At 39.6% G+C, this 23,622-nt stretch overlaps 1 protein-coding gene across 4 annotated transcripts in view; it reads right to left on the bottom strand.

Moving 5' to 3' along the window:
- Positions 1–3,349: 3,349 nt before the first annotated feature.
- Positions 3,350–23,622, bottom strand: part of LOC103719678 (sister chromatid cohesion 1 protein 4-like) — a 30,145-nt gene continuing 9,872 nt past the window's right edge. Inside the window, exons 2-16 of one of the 4 annotated variants that reach the window (XM_088706913.1) lie at positions 19,381–19,489; positions 14,864–15,148; positions 14,630–14,727; positions 14,479–14,528; positions 13,691–13,755; positions 12,118–13,103; positions 11,600–12,025; positions 11,330–11,474; positions 10,205–10,341; positions 9,186–9,824; positions 8,630–9,105; positions 8,293–8,326; positions 5,541–5,652; positions 5,310–5,439; positions 3,350–3,727 (exon numbers count right to left, since the gene is read on the bottom strand). In XM_088706913.1, coding sequence (XP_088563039.1) covers positions 3,629–3,727; positions 5,310–5,439; positions 5,541–5,652; positions 8,293–8,326; positions 8,630–9,105; positions 9,186–9,824; positions 10,205–10,341; positions 11,330–11,474; positions 11,600–12,025; positions 12,118–13,103; positions 13,691–13,755; positions 14,479–14,528; positions 14,630–14,672 — 3,342 coding nt within the window. In that variant the 5' untranslated portion in view covers positions 14,673–14,727; positions 14,864–15,148; positions 19,381–19,489 and the 3' untranslated portion in view covers positions 3,350–3,628. The remainder of the gene's footprint in view (positions 3,728–5,309; positions 5,440–5,540; positions 5,653–8,292; positions 8,327–8,629; positions 9,106–9,185; positions 9,825–10,204; positions 10,342–11,329; positions 11,475–11,599; positions 12,026–12,117; positions 13,104–13,690; positions 13,756–14,478; positions 14,529–14,629; positions 14,728–14,863; positions 15,149–19,380; positions 19,490–23,622) is intronic. The other 3 variants (XM_088706912.1, XM_008809029.5, XM_039128218.2) reach the window with 3 other exon arrangements.

The raw sequence follows: 23,622 nt of genomic DNA, 5'->3' as shown, positions 1-23,622 counted from the left end.
ACGGATGAAACCCTTACTTCCTGGCAATATCTGCCAAGAGTAAGGTGCTTTTGTGGGAGGAAGGAGCATCTCCGATAATATCATATTGGCCCAAGAGATGATGTGGGATCTTCAACGGGCCCCAAAGCGGCAAAGCCTGATGACTGTTAAGCTGGACATGGAACGAGCTTATGACAGAATCAGGTGGAGCTTTCTTATGCGGGCCTTGGAGAGTCTTGGTTTCCACAAGACCTGGATTGATTGGGTGTTCGAGTGTGTTCGAGGATCGAGGTTTTTTATTCTGGTCAACGGCACACCGTCCCCCTTCTTTCAATCCACCATGGGGCTTCGGCAGGGGTGTCCTCTATCCCCATACTTGTTCATTATTTGCTCTGATGTCTTGTCTCGAGCACTATGGGTTGCATGCGCCACCGGAGAGCTGGAGGCTTACGTTCCATCTCCAGGGACCCAGCCGATATCTCACCTACTCTTTGTCGACTACTGTCTCCTCCTGTCGAGGGCACAGGTAGCAGATGCACGGGCCCTCAGGAGTGTGTTGGCTAACTACTGCGCTGCGTCGGGGCAGAGCGTGAATGCCCAGAAGTCCACCATCTCTTTCAGCCCTAGCACGACGCTTGGGGTTCGACAAGGAATTTGGAGGATTCTGGAGATACCGGAGCAGGACAGGACCTGGAGCTACCTGGGTGTACCAATCACAGGTAGGAGACTGCGGGTATCTGAGTGCACTGGGCTGGCGCAATGGGTCTAGAGTAGATTGGAGGGATGGCGGGCAACGTCTCTATCTATGATGGATAGATTGACGCTGATCAGATCTGTACTTGGCTCCATGCCCATCTATCTCATTGCAAACACAGTGGTACCAAGAACAGTGCTACTGAAGATTGAACAGCTACTTCGGGGCTTCTTATGGGGCTCGCATAGAGGTGGTCGGGGGGTGCATTTGATGGCATGGGAGAGCATTTGCCCCCCATTCAGTGAGGGTGGCCTTGGGTTCTCTCTCTCCTGGAGAGACGAGAGGTGCTCATTACCCGGCATGCAGTCTGGTTCCTTCTGGAACCGCAAGGGATTTAGAGCTGGACGATGGCAGCCCGCTATGAGAGAGTGGGCCCTGAGGCACTGGCACGAGGAGCACGAAGATATTCCTGTCTTTGGCGAGAGATTGTGAGGTACCTATCTACTGCATTGATACACACCAAAGGCTGATAAGTGATGGGCGCAATATTGATGTGGCTGAGGATGCGTGGGTAGATGCCCTCCCCTTGCGGCATTGGCCGACTATGGTTAATTTCGAGACTGCGGAGGGATTGTATGTTTGCGATCTTATTGTCCTGGGGGGGCTGCATGGGACGAGACTAGGCTCGATCAGCTTTTCGGGGAAAAGTTGGCAGAGAGGGTCCGATCCCTCTTGTTACCAAGGTATGCAGGCCCTGATGTGCAGGTCTGGAGCACTTCTACCAAGTCCAGTGTCAGGGTGGGCGACCTTTCCCGCATCCTTCGGCAGTAGTACGAGCCTGGGCTAGACTGCGTCTGGATCTGGCGCTTGGGACTCCACCCGAGGGTAACTCTATTCCTTTGAAAGGTGGTCTGGGACCATCTTCCGACGCAAGCAGTACTGAGTGGATGAGGACTGTGGATTCCCTCGGTGTGTGGAGATTGTGGTGTGGACAAGACGGTGGACCATGCCTTGTTTCAGTGCATATGGGCTAGGGCGACTTGGCGACTAGCAGGGATCCCGTGGAAGATCTGGGGCCGAAAGGACCTATTCTTACAGGCCTTGCGTCGATACTCGGAGTCCGCATTGCTTCGCTAGGAGGCGGCTCGAGTGACCTACACATCCTACCAGATTTGGCTGGCTAGGAATGCTCGAACATTTGGCGAACGCAGTATGTCGCCAAGACTTGTGGTGGAGAGCGCCCGCATGCAAGCGGCGGAGCTCAGTCTTATTATACCTGTTGAAAGGACCTTGACATTTTAGGACATCCGAGGTTCCCATTCTGCTTCGACAGCATCCCGTACGGTGTTTTTCACCTGAAAGCCCCCACCTCCTAGTTTCCTAAAGGTCAACTTCGATGGATCTGTCTTGGATGAAGGTACGAGGGGCGGTAGGTTTTGTTATTCAAGACCCATTTGCCAGGATCGTGGCTGCAGGGGGCAGTCAGCTCTTCGACATATCGGTTTCGGGTGCAGAGCTGCGAGCCGCTTGGGCAGGCCTCCGTCACGCCCGGTGTGTTTTACAAGCCAGCTCCATCGTATTGGAGGGAGACTTGGCCACTGTCATCAGTTGGATCGGGGAGGCAAGGGGTAATGGTTATGTCCACCCTTTGCTTCGAGATATCTGAGCAATGGTGAGGGACGGCAGGATTTTTCAGGCCAAGCATGTTTTCCGTGAAGCTAATGAGGCTGCGAATTGGGTAGCTGCTGATGCAATCAATCACTCCGGTAGCGCCTTGTGGGTTGATGGAGAGTTGCCCCTGGCACTCCGAGGTATTCTATTTTTTTGATTTTATTGGATGCATCCGTACTTGTTAGGTATGGTCCACCCGCTTTAGCAAGCAAAAAAAAAAAAAAAAAAGGCACGGATTTGAACTCTGACAGGCTATTTTGGCCAGATAATGCAAGTATCACCAAAAAATTAACCCTGATTTTTTTTTGCCTTGTTCTAACTTTTATTTGACTTTTCACGACATTTTTGATATTTTTTGCTATTTGACAAGCCTCGTATAAATTTAATGTAATACGTTAAATTTCAGACAAACCAATATACAAGCTTATTGCAGCCATCTTGGCTGAAGAATATTGCAAGAGAGAGGGTAAAATCCATATAGGTTATTAATTTTAAAAAACAATTCATAACAAATTAATAAAAGACTCAGCAAACATATACTATGAGCTAATGCTATTGAGCAACGGATAATATTTTATAGAAATCGCACCGGCCAAAGCGCTGCACCGAGTTGAAAAAAAAAAAAAAAATCAAAATTCAAACCATCAACCAATATTTTAAAATAATTAAAATAGAACTAAAATATTCTTATTCACCTTCCACCTTGCACGACACAAGCTAACATTTATCAATTTCGGAAACTAGGCTATCATTTTCCAAAATCCTTGTACCATCTGGACCAGAAAAAATATGGACCTCAAATTGGACCTAGTTTAACCATTTAGTTAAGAATTATATACATACATACATACATACATATATCGACACTATATCCACACTAACTCCAGGCTGCACCTATTGTGGTATTGTGGGTGGTGCCATGGATATTGAAACAATCATCAACTAGATAAATTTTGCATCATTAGCCACCGGTTGAATAGTTACCAAAGGTCCAAAAGTACTAAGTTTCTGAATAAAACACGAAGACTGGTTAGTTCTTTATAGAATACTGACATTAAATGATTTGATTTACAAATATACATATACAAAAGATATAAATGGTATACAAACACAAGGACCAACTCCACTCCACCCAAGCTAAGAGATCAGTACAATAAAAGGAAATAATAAAAGACATAACTGTGTAAAAAACAAAATGAGGTAACTGAACAACGAAAAGGGTGGAGCGAGCATCAGGTTAAATTAGAAATACAAAGTTATTTATATTATGATGTGCCTCTTCGATTAGAACTCTGATTTTAGGAGCTTTATTCTTGGTTTGATGTTGATGCTTTCAAAAGGGTTTTCCTGTTCTGCATGAATGTAATCCCTCGTTTTCAGAACCTGCACAAGAATATGCATCAATGAAAAAGAAAAACAGGGAAAAATGAAAATCTGAATTTTTCCAATATTCAAAATAATAAGAGCAACAATGGGCCATGCATGTACACATGCACATGCACACACAGGCGCATGCACGCAGATGAGCATATTTACTATTAGTAGGATTGAAACAAATAAATGCGCCTTTATAGCATCTAACAATGCCTAGAAACTCAAAATCAAATATTTCTTTTATATCCCACTTATGCATCAATGGTCACAAAATGTGCAATTTCAATAGGACAATATGATGCTTTGATTTGAGTTATGGCTCAAAAGCGCCAAAATCTATAAAAACTTAAAATACACGAGTTTTAGGATGGATAGAGCAGTAATCAACTTGTGGATATGGCCTTCAACATAGCATATTCCAGCACGCAGGTTCCGATAGTATTCTCCATTTTGTGGCCACTTGATGCATAAGAGACATCCAAAACGTATAATCATATATTACTAAGTACTTAAAGTATTGCAGATAATGATCAGCATTTCGGACCCTCTATTACAAATTTTCATAATTAATTTTGCACATCAAGAATTTAGACTTTAATTCTACAGGCGTATATATACACGAGATTGTCTGTTTGAGTTCATCAAGAAATTCCATTATTAGAAATGCCACATGGTAGAAACGCAAGCAAGCAAGCAAAGAAACTCACAGTATATTCAGTATGCTTGGAGAGCTTAAAGATATTACAGCTCAATTGTGCTTGGAAGTACGAATTGGTTAAGGTTCTTTTCAGCAACTATTAGTTTGTGACAAAAAAGAGGCTGGAACAGAACCTGATTTTTAAAATCAAATAGTAGGTAAGTTGACCTGTGGTAATCTAGAAAATTTATCTCCAATTCCATCTGGACTTTTTACACTTTGCAATGCAATGCAAAACTTACTACCTTCAGGGTAGTTCATCGTGTTTGCAGGGAAAAAGGATAAAAAGAAGAGAGGAGGTGTTAGGGTAGTGGAGATGACCAAGCAACAAGCGGAGGCCAAGTTGAGCAAGATCAAGAGGAAGCTAGAGGTAGAAGGTGAGGCATAATTAACGAGAAAGGTGGTGGTGGGAGATGAAAGAGTGGGTTAGCATTTAGGAAGATGAGCTGCTCCAACTGTTAGGAAGATGAGAACCCACTGATGTAACATATTGGCAACAGTTAATACTCACTACAGCGTGCTGACAGTCCGCCCCAAAGCAATTAGATTCACTATAAAAGTGTCTTGTGCATCAACTTATGCCTATGCAAAACATGTGGGTTTTGTTGTTTAACTTATAGCAGTTTCTGATAAAACATCTATGCATAGATATGTCTGCATGTACGTACGGACATATGTACTTTAATATAACTTTGCTGCATGGGTCAGATAGCATATATGCATGTGCATGCATGTATGTAAGGACATATGTACTTAATATACCTTCGTTGTGTGCGTATAAGACAACAAATGATTATGTGAGTTCAAAATTTTTTGTTGCAAATAGGAACATTTAACTAAAAGAGGACCAATCGACTTTATACAGCTTGTAAGAATCTTGGAAGATTGGCTTACCAAAGTCTCAAAGAACATTCTTGATGCTTCTTTGCGAGTTTTACCAACTAAAAGGTGATCCATGGCAACGATTTTTCTGCCACGTCCAGATTCTTCATCGAACAAAGTTTTCAAATACCTCGCGACACCTCTATAAGATTGATTCTCATAATTCAATGTACGTTCCAAAGTCACAGGCAAAAAGAAATATAGTAGATATGGTTAAATAAAACAACCAGTTCAAGAGGCTACCTTGTCCGAGAAGACCATCCACTGTATTCAAGTGATTGGGCCTCTTCAGGATTTGGCAAGTCATGATCTGCTGCATCATCGTAGTCTGCTTCATCATCTACATTAAGAAACTCTGATAGACAAAAAAGGGAAGAAGGTGATGAAAGTCAGTAATGAGCATCAACTTCTCATATAATTGCAGAGAAACCAAAATAAAGATAGATGATTACATGAAAACCAAGAACAAAATCAAATAACTGACAAAGGCAGTAACCTGCCTTACCAATGCGAATCTTCCAACTCATTTTTGGGTCCCAATGACTATTACATCACCTCTACCATTAACTTTCACAATGTAACCATGATACAGACAATCTCCTAGAACACTTTCTTCCTCGAGCTCATAAAACAGCACCACAAGTACACTTCGATGATGAAAAATAGCTGGTTCTATTTGTCAAACAGAGATCATTTAAGGACTCGCATGGAAGAAGAAAGAAAATGGCCGAGCGAAGAGTTTCACAAGTCTCCACATATTGGTGGGATATTATGAACGAAATGGTTAAACTAGTTCATTTTGAAAAAAATAAAAAGAAAAGCAAAGAAAGAACGTACTTATGTATATGCACCCAATGGATAAAAGTGTTCCTACCAAAAGATAAGAGGTTTAATAACCCTGGATAAAAGGTGAGATCAAGTCATAAACAGGATAGGAAGATGAATGAACAGGACAGGAAGCTAATGAGAGGATGACGCAGATAACTTACTACACAGAAATGTTAATTTGGAAGTCAATTTGCTGTTATTATTGTTATTTAATTGTCCACAAGAAATTCCTTAGCCTCAGCACATGTTGGGTGCATATCTGCATGTGGCTAAATATCCAGCTAACACCTTTCGGAGGTATATTTATCATTTGCTTGACTTGAGCAACACCACAAATCAGCTATATATAATAGCAGGGCGTACTCATCCTGGTAAGCCTGTAGATCACACTCTTCTTGTACATCTTACACCATTTTCCTTCTTCAATAGTTTCTTTTTCTCTTCTTATACTCTCTTCTTATTCCTCAAGTTACTATCTTACACCATAAAAAATTTTCCTCCCTCAAGTAGATTTTTGCTAATCTATTGCCACTAGTTGATGACCAAGATTCTTAACCTGATAGAAAGCACCTATAACACCAACCCATAGGACGGATGCTTTTTCTCTTCCATTCTCTTTTCTCATTGTCATACAACTACCATACTGTGCAAGGGCTGATCTGAAATCAGACATCCATTATTTTCCGTTCTTTATGGTGTCTCATCAACATTGCTTCCAGAAATGATCATGCTGATGACAGATCCATCCTCTCCAAGTTAAGGCATCCAATAAATTTCCAAAGGGGATAAAAGTGTTGAAGCAGCTGCAAATGTTTTCCATATGCTGAACCTTTCCTTACTCCACATGATCTCTGGTCAAATCTAAGGAAAAGTTGGATGGCTTTTCCTTAACTTTGGTGCAAAAACTGAGGCAGGTTTCCCCTCCTGCCATTTGGTTCAATATTTGTAGTTCCTATATCCAAAGTTGTCTTGGCCAAGACTTCATAACCACTTCATGAGGGGTTAACTTAACACCAAACTGTATCTGATTTTCAAACAATGATGGATCAACTTCCAATCAATGGAGCTGACTCATAACAAGGGAAAACTATGAAGTATAGAGACAAATATAAATATCATTAGTTCTCAAGTATTCAACATCAAAGGCTAAAATACTAAATAGTTGGTTATGCCTTTTTCTTTAGAACAAGGTTCGGCGTCTCCGTACTGGACGCCATACCGGTGCCACTCTAGCATTGTGTGGTACAGTATAGTACGGGATCTTTTCAACCGTGTGTCAGTACGCCTTCTGTATCGTGGATCGGTACCAAACTGGTATTGTACGGTACATCCTGTACCATCCGGTTCAAGCCGGTATAGCGAACCATGCTCGAGAAAATAAAGAATAAACATGTTTATAACTTTAATCTCCAAAATAATTGGTTATGATTCTATGCCAATCTAAGAAATGATTCATCCCTTAGAAAAACTAGATGGATGTGTAGAACATATGACACGAAAAAGGTAAAAAATATATGTCAAAAGAACAAACAATTGAACCAATTGGAGGTACCTCTCTTTCCTATTAGCAGCTTAACAGGCTAGAAAATTGACTATATGAGTGGTCGGATGCGAGAAAGGCTCCTCAGAGGAGGAGCTGACCCAAGTAGCCGTCTACGGCTATAGCCGAGCGAAAAAATCATCATCTTGAGAAAGCGTTTAGACTGGGCAAAATTCCAATTCACCTTTTCAAGTTGTGTTGTGATTCGACCGAACGCTTATTTATGAGCTGGTTGAGAAAGCCTAAGGCTAGTCACAGACTTTAAGGACAAATAAGACTCAGATTTTTCTAAATAATCAAAGTATGGGAGGGTCAGACAACCTAATAGTTTACAGACAATAAGACGTGAGCACGAACTTCATAGAATTTGCTTTGACAGAGAGTGTTATTCTTAACAGAAATGAAAAGTAAAAAGGTTCCATAAAGTTACTCTAACTGAAGGGGATAAGCTTCAGATAATTATGATTAATCGATTATAGTTGCAATCAGGCTGGCAGTGCAAGTGGACTATAGCTCCATTGGTGGCCCCTTTTGAAATCTATGGTATCTCTGACAGTCTTTTCTCAAATTAGATTCATAACAAAAAGGGAGAGAAGACGCAAATCTAGATCTTGAAAAGATGATTACCTGTATCATTGCCACCAACTGCACTGCTAAAATCCTGCAAAATGGTAGCAAAATTAATTAATGGAAAAATTGAAAAAGGGATTGAGATGGTGTCAATTATGTCAACTGAAAATAAATACATGACCTATTTCATAATGTGGCCATTGTCACAGAGGCCTACAGTAAGCACAATATTCAAAGGCATGAACTTATGGGCATGTGTGGATGTCACAGGTGCATCTATGTACTTATATACTTCTATAGCAGTATAGATATCTACTAATATTTGCAACCTATTAATAATGTTGAACACACATGTACCTTCTTACATGCTTTAATCAAATTAGTCAAAACTTACACTACATTCTTTTGCAGCAGCAACTTCCATGGGAGCACTTTCCACATCCATACCACCCTCTACATTAAGTTCCTGAAAGCCAGAATTTTCTCCAACTGCAGATGGAACATTTTCGATTTCTGTATTTGGTTGGAATGGGTTTACTTCATTATTTAAGTCTTTCTGCACCACAGCTCCATCCTGTACTTTAGCATCTAAACCATCTTCCTTGCCCTCCATGGTCTGATGACTAGCTACACCAATTGGGTCAGCAGTTTCACCATTTTCCATGCCCACATCTGGGATAGAACAGTTCGAATCTCTAATGGAAGTCAAGTCTGCCTGTAAACCTGCCTCAACTTCAAGCAAACAACTGTCTTGTACAGAGACTAATGTCTCATCGTGCCCATTCTTGCCAACATCAGCATGAGCATCTTGTTGGCAGTTTATATTTATTGCATCTGCTACGCTCCCATTTCCCTCCAAGACAGAAGCTCCTGTAGCAGTGCAGGCATGTTAGTATGGAAAATATTATCATCATTTACAATAGAGAGTGCAATTTCATCAACTACCCTACCTCTGGTTTCATCCTCAGCAAAAGCCAAGCCTATAAATGAAGTGTTTTCAGTTACATGTAATGCTTTATTGTTCATCTCTGAGAGATTATTGGCCAGTTGTATCGACTCATGCTGTGATTGCCGCTCCGAATGCATGCATATATCATCAATCTTCTTAGAAAATGCAGCAGTATGTTCATTTTTATGAAGTGCAATCTCTTCAACTCCATTATCAGTGGTGATTTCACATTCAGGCCTCAAAAGTGCAGTTGTAGGTATGGACATGTGAACTTCAGCATTTCTGTCCTGCACATTGTTTTCTGCCATTGTAATTGTAGACGGCGGGTTATTGTTTGATAAATCCAGTTGAGGCAGATCAGGTAGGGATCTTAAATGCTCTTGAGCATCATATTCACTGGAGTCTTTGCTAAACTGTCTCTCAATTGTTACAGATGTGCCTGATGGTCCCTGTATTTCACCATCAACTTTGTCTGGCATAACAGGAATCGACTCGGCCATTTCTTTCCCATTAGTTTCCCTAACAAACTCGAAGCTTCTAGAAAGCTCAACCTCTTTTAATGGGTCAGCACGATAATGAGATTCATCAATTTCTGAATCATATCTTCGACTGTGTAAGCTGTTCAGCTTTACTGATGCACCTGAAAGAAAACAAACCACATAAAACTTATAAGGTCATGGAAAGTGGAAGTTCGAACTCACCAAAGTCATAAACTCTTTTCCACGCAAACTTCAATGTTCAAACAACTAAAAAAAATAAATATAAGTTTTCATTGAAAAGAAGGTAATGTCACATGCCTAATTTAAAAAGATGTTAAGACGTCACATGCCTAATTTGAAAGATATTGCTCTCAACTTGACAAATAATAAGAACTTTCAGCCATTTGAAAATGTTAGAATCAAAATCAACAAAGATCAACAGTGCATAGTTTAGTATCATATTGATTATGTACTTGGAGTATGAAACTCTGGTACAGATTGCAAGAAAAGAAGAATCTTATAAAAAAAATTATTCACTCACCAGTAATTATAGATTCATTGAAAACTTCATCTTCTAATAAACTTTTCTCAATAATCCAAATATCAGGACGAGTACATGGAGCCTTCTTTCGCATGCGGCGGATGTCTTCGGTATTTATCAATTGTTGTCGTATTGCACTGAAAAAGGGGAAAAAATGAGCTATCTGAAACAGCACATTTAATAGCTTAAAATAATGAATAGAAACATATATGACTTCAGACCAGTCAGAGAATCAGGATTCACGATAAATAATGGTTAGGAAAAATACATCAAGCAGCTAATACTCATGAAAACATTAGAAAGTTAAAACAAGAAGTAGAGAAAAGATGATTAATCAAGTTGGAAATTTCTTCATAAATACACAGAATTTGTAAAAAAAAATGTTCACAATAATTCATGAAATGATTACAGAAAGAACTCCTGTATATTTCCAGAAAGCATAGAAATGGATTTGGGGAATGATAAATAAATGGAAGGAGGGTTGAAAAAGTGCCCCAGGTGCAAGACAGGAAGCGGTAGTATTAAACATGCAAGAAACTAACTGATCAAAAAAGAGGAAAACTGGTTCTCCAGTAATTTTCTAAAGTTGTTTGTTATTAGAATAAGAAGAGGGCAGGCCTTGGTGCAACAGGGAAGTTGTATTGTGATGTGGTTGTCACGGATTCAAAAAACGGAAACAGCCTCTCAGTATGCAGGGGTAAGGCAATGTACAATTGACCTTGCCCAAAAACCATAGTGGCTGAAGCCTTGTGTGCTAGGATGCCCTTCATTAGAATAAGATATCACTAATTTCTCATGTGTTCAGTATCATGTTTCCCACTCATTTCCCCCGTCTGAGGTAATCCAGTTGAAATCATTTTCTCAATAAATATCACAAGAAAAGGTAAGTTGTTTTGTAAAACATGATTTCCGATAAATTACACAGAATCATCGAAATTAAAAAAGAAGGGATTCTCAAAGAGATCTGGGGGGAAATCAGGAAAGATCTGAAAATGATCAGAGATATTTTTGATTATCCAGAAAATTGTCCCCAAGCTTCAGACAAGCTTTACAATGAGCACTACTACAAAGATGTCAAATAAAAGGGAATATGAAGAGCAAGAAACATTAGGGAACAGGTCATACTCAGCATGTAAGACTGTAGTATCATCCAGTAGCACCTTTCTTTTCGGCGTGCCTAGTCTGGTTGTTACCCTAGGGCGTTTTAGAGAAGCTGCTTTGGTGGGTGGTGGAGTAGGCCCTATCCTCAAGACTGGAGTCCTTTTTCCAACTGAAACAATCAGCATTTAATTAAACTCAAATAATAAGATGTAAAATATGTACATGTAAGGCCATATCTTTTTTCATAATATTAAAAATTCTTGTATGCCAAATCAACCCAATAATAATTCACACCTAAAATTGATGCCAACAGATCATCATCATCGGGAACAAAATCAGTGTTTCTTCTAATTCGTGGTTTGCCAGACATCCTTGTGGAAGTGCCATTTCTCAGAATTGGTGTGCTATCCATTAAACGGCGTTTTTTGCCAGAAAGGCTACTAAGCCTGTTAACACTTCCATCAGACTCTATTATGCCCTTTTCTGATGTAAGCTGTCCTAATTCATTAGCCTGGTCAACAATGCCAGCTGGAGCTAAAAGCATTTTCTCAGGTTCAGGAAATTCGGAACTTGAAGAACAATTTAACTGATCTAGTGGGGTATCTTTAGAAATAGGACCAGACGATAGCTCATTTGGTTTGCTAACACCTGGTACATGTTCTGATTGCTGGTGCACCTCGAGACCAGTGTTTGGTGCATTAGCCATGTTGAAATCTTCACCTGTAAAAGCAATAACAGCTAAGGAATCCACTATTTTACCTTTTCTAATCATTCATAGAAAGAAAGAAACATCCAAAGTTGGTCATACAAACCTTGCAAATAAAAAGAAGATTCACTAACATGAAGTGCCTCCTCTCTCGCAGGGGTTCCTGAAGGCCCGCCAGGTTCTTGAGAAAGCTCGGAGGTGTTTTCTACTAAAACCACATCTTCTGGAGACAATGAATTGGCTTGATTCAGTTGTGAAGTGCAAGATCTCAAATGACTATCAGTGTTAACTAAAGGTGCATTGTTATTGGAACGAGGGACAATATCTTCTGTATGGTCTTGTTTACCGAGAACTGATGGCTCAGCATTATCCTCAAGCAAAGTGTTGTTGGTAGTTAAAGGCATTCCTGGTTCCAGTATATTTTCAGCAGATAATTTGGAAGCCACAATCATTACATCAGTATTAGCCACAGATGCCAGGCCATCCAAGGGAGCTACTTCAGGAAGTGTCTCCCCATTCTCATTAACCTGATTGGCAACTGGCTGGTCTTTCACTTCATCACAAACAATATCATTACATAGATTATCTGCACTCTTCTGTCCACATTCAGAATGAGGTTCATCAGGTGCACCTACAAAACCACTTGAACATTGTTGTGCAAGAGAAACAGCCTTCGGTTCAGTTAATGGTGAAGTTTTCCCTCGTGGGCTCAAAGCAGGACTTTCATGTGCAGTGGCAGAAATTGTCTCTTCCAATAAACCAGGAGTAGATGGAGCCTGAGCACATTCAACCAACTCCGGGGATGGAACTTCATCGGCAGCCCTAACAAAATCAACTTGATTGGGTACTGCAGTGGGGCCTTCAATATGATCACTTCGAAAAAGCACTTCATTAAGATCAGGAGTTTGAATATTGTACTCAAAACACTGTGAAGTGCCATCATTTCTTGGAAGTATATTCTTGTCAGAATTATTAAAAAGTTCAGACAAATCCTTCGGAGTTTCGACACCCATATCCTTATCAAACCCACTTTTACCTTCATCAATTTCCATGTCAGCAAGAGAAAATGAGGACTGACCCTGATGCATGGTACTGAGAGAAAACATGTTAAAGTTACAAACGGCACAATCAGATACTCTTAAGGTTGTCGTCGATGATAATGAGAACATCCTAACTGGCATAACTTATACAGTATACTAGTATGAAAATTTAATAAAATGCAATGAGCATAATTTGATATTCTGAATTTCAAATGACAAGAAAAAGGAAGATTTGAATATGCAACAAAACAACATTGTTGACCATGCGTGTAAGCATTTTTTGCAAATACACATTTTCCATCGTGGCCATTTAAAGGCCATTTATCAAACAGTCAAGCTAAGTAGAATCTCACAGTCAACTAGAAGAAATAAATAATAACTCCCTAAAAAGGCTTCTTGAGGTTACCAAAAATAGATGATAGATCACAACATAAGACACCCTAGGTAAATTTATGAGGAAAAATAGAATTTGTCTAATCATTAATTTATCAAATAACATATCAAAATCTTAGGGGTATAAAGGAGGCCAAAACATCAAAAGTGAAAGACCAAGCGAAAAAGAATAGATCAATTAAAAAAATTAAAACAAGATCTATATTAATATGAAAGGAGGCCAAAGAATGAAACAAAGGAGTTTACCACTCATCTGAGCCTGGTGGAGCTGATGCATGCTGAGGTGAGGGATGCTTGTCCAAGAATAAGTCCTGTCAGTGACCAAGTCAAAAACATAATAGTTAACAGGGCATTTCCATTGTCTCTTCTCCCCCAAAGAATATTTTAGCAGAGACACACACACACACACACAGAGAGGGAGGGAGGAGTGTAATCATAATTTTTGTTTCCAGCACACGTGAGTGCACATGACCATAACGAAAAACAGAAAAAAACATAATATGAGGCTTACCGGCCACTATAGATCCCCCCTCCCCCCCCCCCCCCCCCCCAAAAAAAAAAAGAGAAGAAAAATGCCGGCCTGGCCATTACCCAATAATGACTAAAAAGTAAGATATATCATATTCAAACTATCCAATTCTCATGGAGCTTCAACCAGCCAAGGGCCTAGTTCATCGATATCCCTTATGAAGTCTTTCTGGAAAATATTTTTGACCTTTTAATTCGACATCCAAATATAAAATTAAGGATCAATTTGCAAATAAAAATGACTCAATGACATTGTGAAACCGCTTTGATGCTAACACAACAAGATCAGGTTGCCTCAGTTGCAATCATCGCAACTCCATGGACAAAATGATAACCTTAAACATAATATATTCACTGACAATTGGAAATAAATTATTATGGGCAAAAAAAAAACAAACTAAATGAAGAATTTCCATCAAATGGTACAAGACAAACACAAGGAAGAACATTATGCACAGGCCTGTACATGCATATACGCATACAAGCACACATGCATAAGCATTTACCTCATCAAGGTCTAAGCCGATCTGAGATGCATTTCCATCGCCAAATCTTTCTGTACAAACAAATTCAACATACCCAACTTAATTTATCGTGGGCAAGACATCACTAACCAAATTGTATTAAACACATCATCCTTTATAACTGAATACCGACCATCCAGTCCAAATTGCGATGTTGAATATCCTGTGCCATCCATTGTATCTTGAAGTGTAATCTGCTCTTTGGAACTGACATGGCGGTCAACAAAGTCGCTGCATTATATGAAATCAAACTTTTAAGGAATAATGCTCAGCAGTTGCAGCAAATTAGCCTCCCCATTCATACACGTAAAGAAGCAGACTACTGTATAAATGCAGGATTAGATATTCATATAAATAGTACACGCACTCTGAGAAGAGGAATCTGAAACTGACCCCTGGTATGCACTATCAGGTAGCACAAAATCGTCCAAATGAAAGGTCTCTGGCAGAGTAATGGAATGATAGGGTGCAGTAGATTCTTCTGGGGGGAGATCAACTGCAGTCGACCTAAAGGCCTGTTTTATCTTGAGCAGAGCCTCGCTGCAGTCATGGAAAAGATAATGGACCTTCCGAGAATATATCCTCACCACACCTAGTAGAAGATGGCTAGACAACCGAAGTGCAATTGGAACTTCAGGAAAAAGAATAGAATCTGCATTGAAAAAATTATAGAAAAATGAGAAGGGAAAGGCATCAGAGGGACTAAATTACTCAACCTTCTTTTCCAATGACCATGGTTTCAAATAGCAACCAATACCAGTAGGTATGGAGCATGATGGTTGGTACAGTACTGGTTCGGTACTAGGGCTCAGTACGCCGACAAGTACTGCGACGACTCAAGCACTGTACCATCAGTACAGAGGTGTACTCTAACTGAACCGGGCCATACCATTAAGGTACTGGAACAGTACCCTATACCGAGACTAAATATCTTGCCAATGACCACACAAAATAGTACATGCCAAAATGGAAAACATTAAGATTGCACTATATTAGTTATTTATAAAATAACATATACATATAAGGCATGTAATGTAACATATTGTACTGCTGCTTCTCAACATAACAGTTAGCTGGTCAAGTTGATCAATCTGGAAACACTATGCATTGCTGTTTAAAAATACAAGCATATTTAAGGAATCATTCCAACTAAAAGAACACCCTCATTTTGAAAATCTGGTTTTAACCCTACTATTGTGATGGCTTTTCACATCTCCACAAAGTGTTTGCGCACAAGAATAAAAAAGATTACGAAGTATAAATCTTTCTCAGTGAAAAATATTTGTAATTGTGCCTTCTTTCAACAGAAATTACACCTCAGCCTTTTCAGTCCCGTGCCTCCGCAAAATCCATCTTGCAGACATATTCACTCACAGAAAAGTTGTTTACTTTTTCAAATCCCCAAAAAAGGAAAAATAGTTACAACATCACATGCACATTATCAATTTCCAGGAAGAAAAGGCCTTCTTCTTTATAGAACCACCAGAACACGTGAAAAAATAATATAACCAGAGTTATGCCTGCTTTGCCGCGGCAAGTTGCAAAATTTAGGGCCTACCCCCTAGTCAATTGGCTTGATTCAAATCTATCAGTTTCTTCCTGATTAGTACCTACATATTTTACTTGCTGGTGCAACTCGATCTCAGCATAATATCATCATAGCTATCAATTAAATCACCAAGTTCAAAACAAAAAACATCAACCACCCCCTTTATTTACATCAGTTTCTTGGTGGAATTGGAATAAGAAAACTTCCCATATACATATCAGAGATGTAAGCATAGCCTTCATGCCACATCAGGTTACATCCATAATCAGCACAAGTATTGTCAAACTTTTCTACAGCTACTGTTCCGCTTTTCTCAAAGTCCTCTCTTATAGATGGACTATTACATGTAATTCCTCCCCTAACCTGTAAAACAGTATCTGTATCTCTTTATGAAGCATGCCATATCGGATCAATAGGTTTCCTTTATTGTATAGCTTCCTTGAATGAGCTCCGACTCTCAAAATCTTGCCACATTCCAACATTCCCATCTATGCAATGCATGTCGTATTATTCAGCATGTCATTTGTGTTATGCTCCAACTCTTAAATTGACCCATACACAATTCTCTCCAATCATCTTGGTGGTTTGACTCCAATAATTATCTTACTCGAGCAACAGCATCAAGCCCACATTCAAGGCGATGTATATCTATGACTCTTGTCCAATAAATGAGGTGCAATAAAACACTAGTACCAATTCACTTTTATGCGAATTAGAAAATTAGTGTTACTTGAGAGCATAAATTTTATCTATAGTGAGTCAAATGGCTTCTATACATGTCCTACACTAGGTAGGGTTGGTTCTAATTAAGTCCATTACGGTTATAGGTCAGAGTAAGGAAGATGAATGTTATTTGATTTCTTTTTGAATTGGACACTTAATCTTCAATCACATAATGGAAATTAAAGTTGTTTAAAATTTAATAATAGAATACAATATTGATGCAACATATTGTGCAACCAGTAGGTACCATAACCAACTGGATCATGCCAAGCTTCGTAGCAACCAGTGGATTCAAAGATTTTCTGTAGATTTTTCTATAAATTTTTCATTAGGGACAGTATCAAATTTTAGCAAGGATCCTACATTTGCAGTGGAATAATTCTAAGATGTTTCCTATTTCTAGTATAATACTGTACCAAGTCTCATGCCTAAATTTAGGGTCATATCTTATATATGCTTCTAATATATTGTATAAGGGGCCTCCTTTTGACATATTAATAAAAATTCTCGGAGAGAACTTCTTTCACCAAATGAAGGGTTTTTCAATCTAGTTTGTCTTCAAATTGTGTGGTGATCTTTGAAGTTTAATCTTGGTGATCAAATCACTCTTCACTCCTCATGCTGCATCAAATATTATGTTTCTATTTTAAAAACTATCATATTCTTCATGCACTTCCCAGGTCCCTATTACATAGCAGTCAGAGGAGAGGGAGCTCAAAAGCCCCCTCTCTCTATCTCTCGACCTCTCTCTCCCTCTCCCTCTCTCCCCCCCTCTTCCTCCCTCTCTCTCCCTCCCTTCCTCATTCTCCCTCTTCTTCCCTCTCTCTCTCTCTCTTTTCCTCTCTTTCCTTCTCCCTGCATCCCAGTTATAGAGCGGCCGAAGGAGAAGGGGCTCGAAAGCCCTCTTTCTCCCCCTCCCTCTCCCTCTCTCCATCCCTCTCCCTCTCCCTCTCCCTCTCCTTCCTCCCTCCCCTTCCCACTCTGGCTCCCCTTTGTCGATACGCCGCAAATCAATATGACACGATACCATACTGGACTGTAGCGCCAGGCAATTGGTATGGGTCCCGATATTAGTACGGCGACCTTGCTAATGCCTGATCAATAAAACCGAAGGGTGGCCCATAAAAGTGGAAAACTAAAGAGTATAATACATACTAGTGCTCCATAGAAACATCATATTACACTACTATAGTTCCCTTAAATATCATGACGTAGTAATTGATGAGTTATGAGGACAAATTACTAGGACCAACTAGAGGGGCTTGCTGAAGATGATGTAAGGAGTTAAAGGCTCGGACTCACAAAGCCATGTATATAACCTTGAGCACAATGTTTCAATCAAATTCACAAGGATCAACCAACCTTTAACAAGTCATTATATTATGAAGGTATAAAACTTTGATCAAGCTTCCCTAACAAGCCAAAAGAAAATAACTTAAAGTCTTTTGAAGAAGAAAGTGATGATACCTGGTTATCACAAAACTGATATGCCCAACACATATGAGAGCAAAATTATAAAAGGAATTTTATGATAATAAATAGTTAACGTATCAAATATTCCAAAGTACAATTAAATATACATTCAAAGAGTTTATAACATACCATACATAAGTCTGTCTTAAGTGCCAGAAAGGGTCATGTGAAACAATAACTTATAATTGAGGCTCATTAAATATTTATTAACAGTAAGCTTACATGGGATTTACTATAGCATAAAACAATCTTTGATTTTGATGTATACACAAAATTAGCATAACATAGGAGTAAGGATAATAATGACCCTCCCTAGGCTCGGCTTTGAAAACCCGATACTTGCTTAAGCTTGGGTTAAATTGGAAATTAAGGGCCAAGCCTAGGCCTGGTCTGAGGGTGGAGGGTTTGGAGGTTGGAGGGGACCAAGGGCAGCACCCCAGACCTCAATCAACGAAGAGGACGCTAGGAGGTGGGGGTGGTGGCATGGTAACTGAGCAGCAGTCAGAATGGTGGTTGCAAAAGATGCCTAGAGTGGCACTGACAAGCAAGGTTTTGAATATTGTGGAACAACATCACCCTAATTTTTCGGGATGCTCCACATCCCAACACTCAAACGATGGATGTCACATGTCATCCCAGTCCATTTCCTAACTTGTCCCATATTGAAACTAAGGATCGTGCCCTAGACAGACAACTGGGACGGTGGGATGCCCTGCCATCCAACCGGTATTCAAAACCTTGCTCGGACATCATTCTTTAAGTTACCGAAATACTATTTAAATATTTTGTTTTATTTTAGATTATAATCAATATCAAAGTATGATGAGGTGGGTGTAAAACTGAAAAAATATTCTAGCACATTTAATAATATCATAGAATAAGAAGGAAAAATATGTATGGTTTTTGAATCCTATTTAACATTTTTTAATCAACCATTCTAATTGTCAAAAGACTGCATCACCGAGCATATCACTTCAAAAAAAAAGGCGGAAAGATAAAAACTAATAATTCTACAGAAAAATACATTTAAAATTTCAATCAAATTAAAAATACAAAGCTCATTGATATACAGTTGGCTCTAATACTTCAAACTTACAATTTGACATTGTCAAAAAAAAAATGCTAATTTCGGGGCTCACCTTGCTACATGCCTCTAGGTGGGGCTACCATGAGCCCCTTGATGTTCAAGGGCAAGGCTTCCCAATGTGAGGTGCATCAATAAAGAGGCTTAGCACCTTTAGTTATGCCCTATGTGAAAGCATATTTATTAGGCTTTTATAATTTTGAAGACCAAAAGGGGAAGGGATGGATCTTATCTCTATTGTTGCATAACATTCTATATGGACTCAGATTTCTTATGAAAGCATGGTAAATGTGTTATGCACACTAACCATTAAGATCTATGCCAATTTTGCACATGGAATGTGTAATTCTTACCAAATTTAATCAAACTCATATATGACTCAATTCTCACATCATATACTTGCTTATTTTTATTTTATTTACATTTATTTTTTTAAGGATTTTGAACCCTTGATGAAAGCCCATGATGCTTAAGCCTCGCCTTATCAAAAGCTCATGTGCCTTCCTGAAGTAAACAACCTTTTTATATGTCAGAACTAATACATTTTTTGGAAGGGAAATTGTCAGACAAAAGTTTGTATCTTCACAAAAAAAGTTAAGAGGCATATAATATTTATTTAAAAGGTAACCAACTATTTAAGTGGCTTTATGGATAGATGGATACAGTGAATCAAAGGAGGAGGTGGTGCGGTCATTAAGATTGCTACAACGATATATAAAGTAAGCAAAAACTTACCACACAATAGCCATGTTTGTAATCTCTATGGCTCATTTGGCGAATAATGCCATCAAACTCATAAAACATTAATCAATGAACACAACCATTAATTTTGCCATTCAACCAATAAGTTAAGAACAAAGAAAATCACAAACAAATATACAAATTCAAAAAGGAAAAATTGATATGCACTATTTATGTATGGTATGTAGTATGAGTAATCAAGCAATCATTTGAATGAGATTTTCATAGATAATCTAATGTACACATCAATAGATCTTGTATGTTGGTCACCTGATTTGAAGATGACAGAAAAAGAAAAATAAGGTAGTGAAAATTGTTAAAGTACCTAAAAAAGCTTTATGCAGTCAAGAACTAACAAAGTCCTGTGTAAGTGAAAGGAAGACAAGTTACTCCATTCCATTCTCAAGGAAATAGCACAAACTAATAATGTTCTTTCGGTTCTAGTGAAGTGGTTAGCATCAGGTACATGCCACTGTGGTCAGACTAAAGAAATGACTATACTTTTGGGCAGTGTTTGTTGTGCCATTACCGGGCCTCAGACCGGTTGCTCGACTGTACGGGTCGGCACAGGCCCATACCGTGCCGGGCTGGGCCTATACCGATACAGTAGAAGAGGTGGGGGAGAGGAAGAACAGGAGAGAGAAAAAAAAGAGAGAAAGGGGAGGCCAAGGGAGACCGGTGGAGAGCTAGCGAAGAGCCGAAGAGCCACCGCGCGGAGGAAGCAGAGACCAAGGAGCCGCCACACGGAGGAGGCAGAGGCCAGAGAGCTGCCGCACGGAGAAGGCGGAAGAGGGGTTCCACCTTCGGTTCTCTATTTCGTTCGAAGGCAGGGCAGAGCCCCTCTTCCGCGGCTCTCTGGCCTCCACCTCCTCCATGCGGCGGCTCCTCAACCCCCGCCTCCTCCGCATGGTGGCTCCCCAACTTCCATCGACCGGCCTCCACCTTCCTCTCTCTTCCTTCTTCCTCTCCCTCCCTCCCCCACTCTCTCTCTTTTCCTCTTTTTTCTTCTCCACCATCGCCGGTCTCGTTTTCGTTGTCGGAACCGTCCCGGTCCGCAGCCAGCAGGGTTCCGGGCACCCCGAACCAGGCGGTTCCACCGACCATGCTTTTGGGGCTTGAGACACCATAATATTCAGATATTTCTTTAAAAGCATAGCACATATAGAATTTGAAGGTCTTGACGTGGAAACCAAAAAATAAGAAATTGAGGCATTAATAATAAGGCCCAACTATTAGATAGGTTCTCTTGTGCGTACTATGGTATTTAAGTTTATGTATGGGAAGGCTTTGAGAAAGAACTAATGCACAAGAAAGGAAGCTAGACCATAGGCATCCACTTCACTAATTACATGGTGGTACAAGTAGTAGGTACCGGACTCAAATTTTAGAGACTAGACGTGCTAGGAGTTGCAAGACATTTAAGCCAAACTTTACTTATGAAAAAGAGAGGAAGGGAAGAAGAAATGTGAGGGCGGAGGGGAGAGGAGGGGAGAGGGAGGGGAGGGGGGAGAGAGAGAGAGAGAGGGAGGGAGAGATTAGTAACATCAATTGGCACAGAACTTTTAGTACTCGCTGATGGAAGTCCAACTAGACATAGATTGTTACCCTTGTCAATGTGATCTTTGCTTGTGAACTGTTGAATTTCACAAAGGACCATCACAACGAACACATCAGAATTTTCTAATTAATCACAAATGTATGTGCTAGTCAGAAAGACAACGGGAAAGGTGGAAAATGCCAAGATTTGATATCAAGAATTCATCATTCAATTTGTTGACCTTTTAAGGACTTCTCTTCCAAAGTGTTGGGCAGTGGTTGACCACATAGAGATGCACCAAACCTAAGATTACCCAACTATTGAAAGTTACTCTAGTTGAGCAAGCCTCTTGGAAATTAGCTAAAAGTGCTTGATCATGCTACATTACCACCCATTACAACATCGAGATGATATCCTTTTTGCTAAACCTCTCTGATGGTATTAATCTCGATAATAGATCATGGTAACACGGCACATCTAGCCTGTGATGCATGTTAATGAGCCAAATAGTTTTAAGAGGCAAGGAAGTATTGAAAATCCAAATGAAAGAGCAGCTATTTAGAGGTAACCTCCAGAAATGTCAGGACCAGTCAACAATTGAATAAAGCCAAAAGTTAATGTCAACAAATAATGTTTGCCAAATCAGCTCTATCTTCTAGTTGATTAATCATTATTCTCTAATATCATAGTCGGTGGAAAACTTTAAAAATAAAGGTACATGAACATCAGATCTTCACAATTAGTGTGTGAGATTTCTCATAAAAGTTGAGATCTTTTCAGGATAAAGTGGCAAAACTTGAGTAGATAATCCAAAAGTTTATAGTTCCCTGAAGCCTTCTAATCTCATTTATAGATTTTCCCCCCTGATCAGTGCATTTGAACAGGGACAAAATTAAATTTGTTATTTTACATGTCTTCTAAAAAAGAATACTATGATATTCTATTAGCAAAATTGTTCTACAAATTTAGAATATAGTTAGGATCATGGAATTGAAACAATTATTATATGAGTGGAAACTGAGTGCAAACAGGGTTTCATCATGTTCTCTCAAAGCTAAAAACGCAATAGGCGCTAACTTTATAGATCTACTAGGTGAGTCTTAAAATTAACTCACTAGGATCATTACATGAATTTGTTTCAATAGCATAACAAAAGTATTATCCATTTTCTTGGTGTCTCTCGTCCATCAACAGATTACAGCTTCCAGTGCCTTGATTAATCTAAATCCCAGTGAAAAAAGTAATAACTTGAATCATGATTTTCAAATAGTGGCCATTAAATAGATCTGGTATAGTAACTGGATGGACTGATGGATGCAGTTTTCATTGTCAATGGGGTTCATGTATAAAGATAAGTTGGTAAGGGAAGGGTGTGATATCAACTATTGCAAGCCCATCAATTACAGCAGGTGCATGTGATTCATGTGCGTAAAATTGTAAGCTGAGAACAGAACATACTAAAGGGAAAACATGACAAGATCAAACAGAATAGACTATCTACTCTGTTATATAAAGAGAACTCTAGGGCGACCAACAATGTCACTGTTGCATGTGAGACAGAACGGAAATTATTCATCCAGATTTCTTGTCATGCAGCCCATCAATTACAGCTGATTCATGTGATTCATGGGCGTAAAAATGTAAGCAGAGAACAGGTCATATTTGAGGGGAAACACAATGAGATCAGACAGAACAGACCATCTACTCCGTTATATAAAGAGAACTCCAGGGTGGCCATCATCCAGATTTCTGTTGTCGGCGCCCCGCACCGGAACCCACTCACACCAGCGCCGCCACCGACGTCGGACAAGCAAGAGAGATACAAACGGATAAGCACTCTCTCGCTCCCTCGACTCCGGACTCAAGGATCACCTCTTCGCTCCGCCTACGAAGGGCAAAAGATTACCCCGTGGTATCAGTAGGGTAAAACACTTGAGCACCGCAACGGATTATCAAAGATCAAAGGAAGAAGAAGGAAGAAAATAGCAAAGCAAACACAAAAATGTAACGAGGTTCGGC

Source organism: Phoenix dactylifera, chromosome 11 (genome assembly GCF_051530095.1).
Source record: "Phoenix dactylifera cultivar Ajwa chromosome 11, Ajwa_hap1_PhDact_Kaust_v1.1, whole genome shotgun sequence".
NCBI lineage: Eukaryota > Viridiplantae > Streptophyta > Magnoliopsida > Arecales > Arecaceae > Phoenix > Phoenix dactylifera.
Note: the sequence above shows the minus strand (reverse complement) of the source record. Positions and strands in the feature narration are given on the sequence as shown.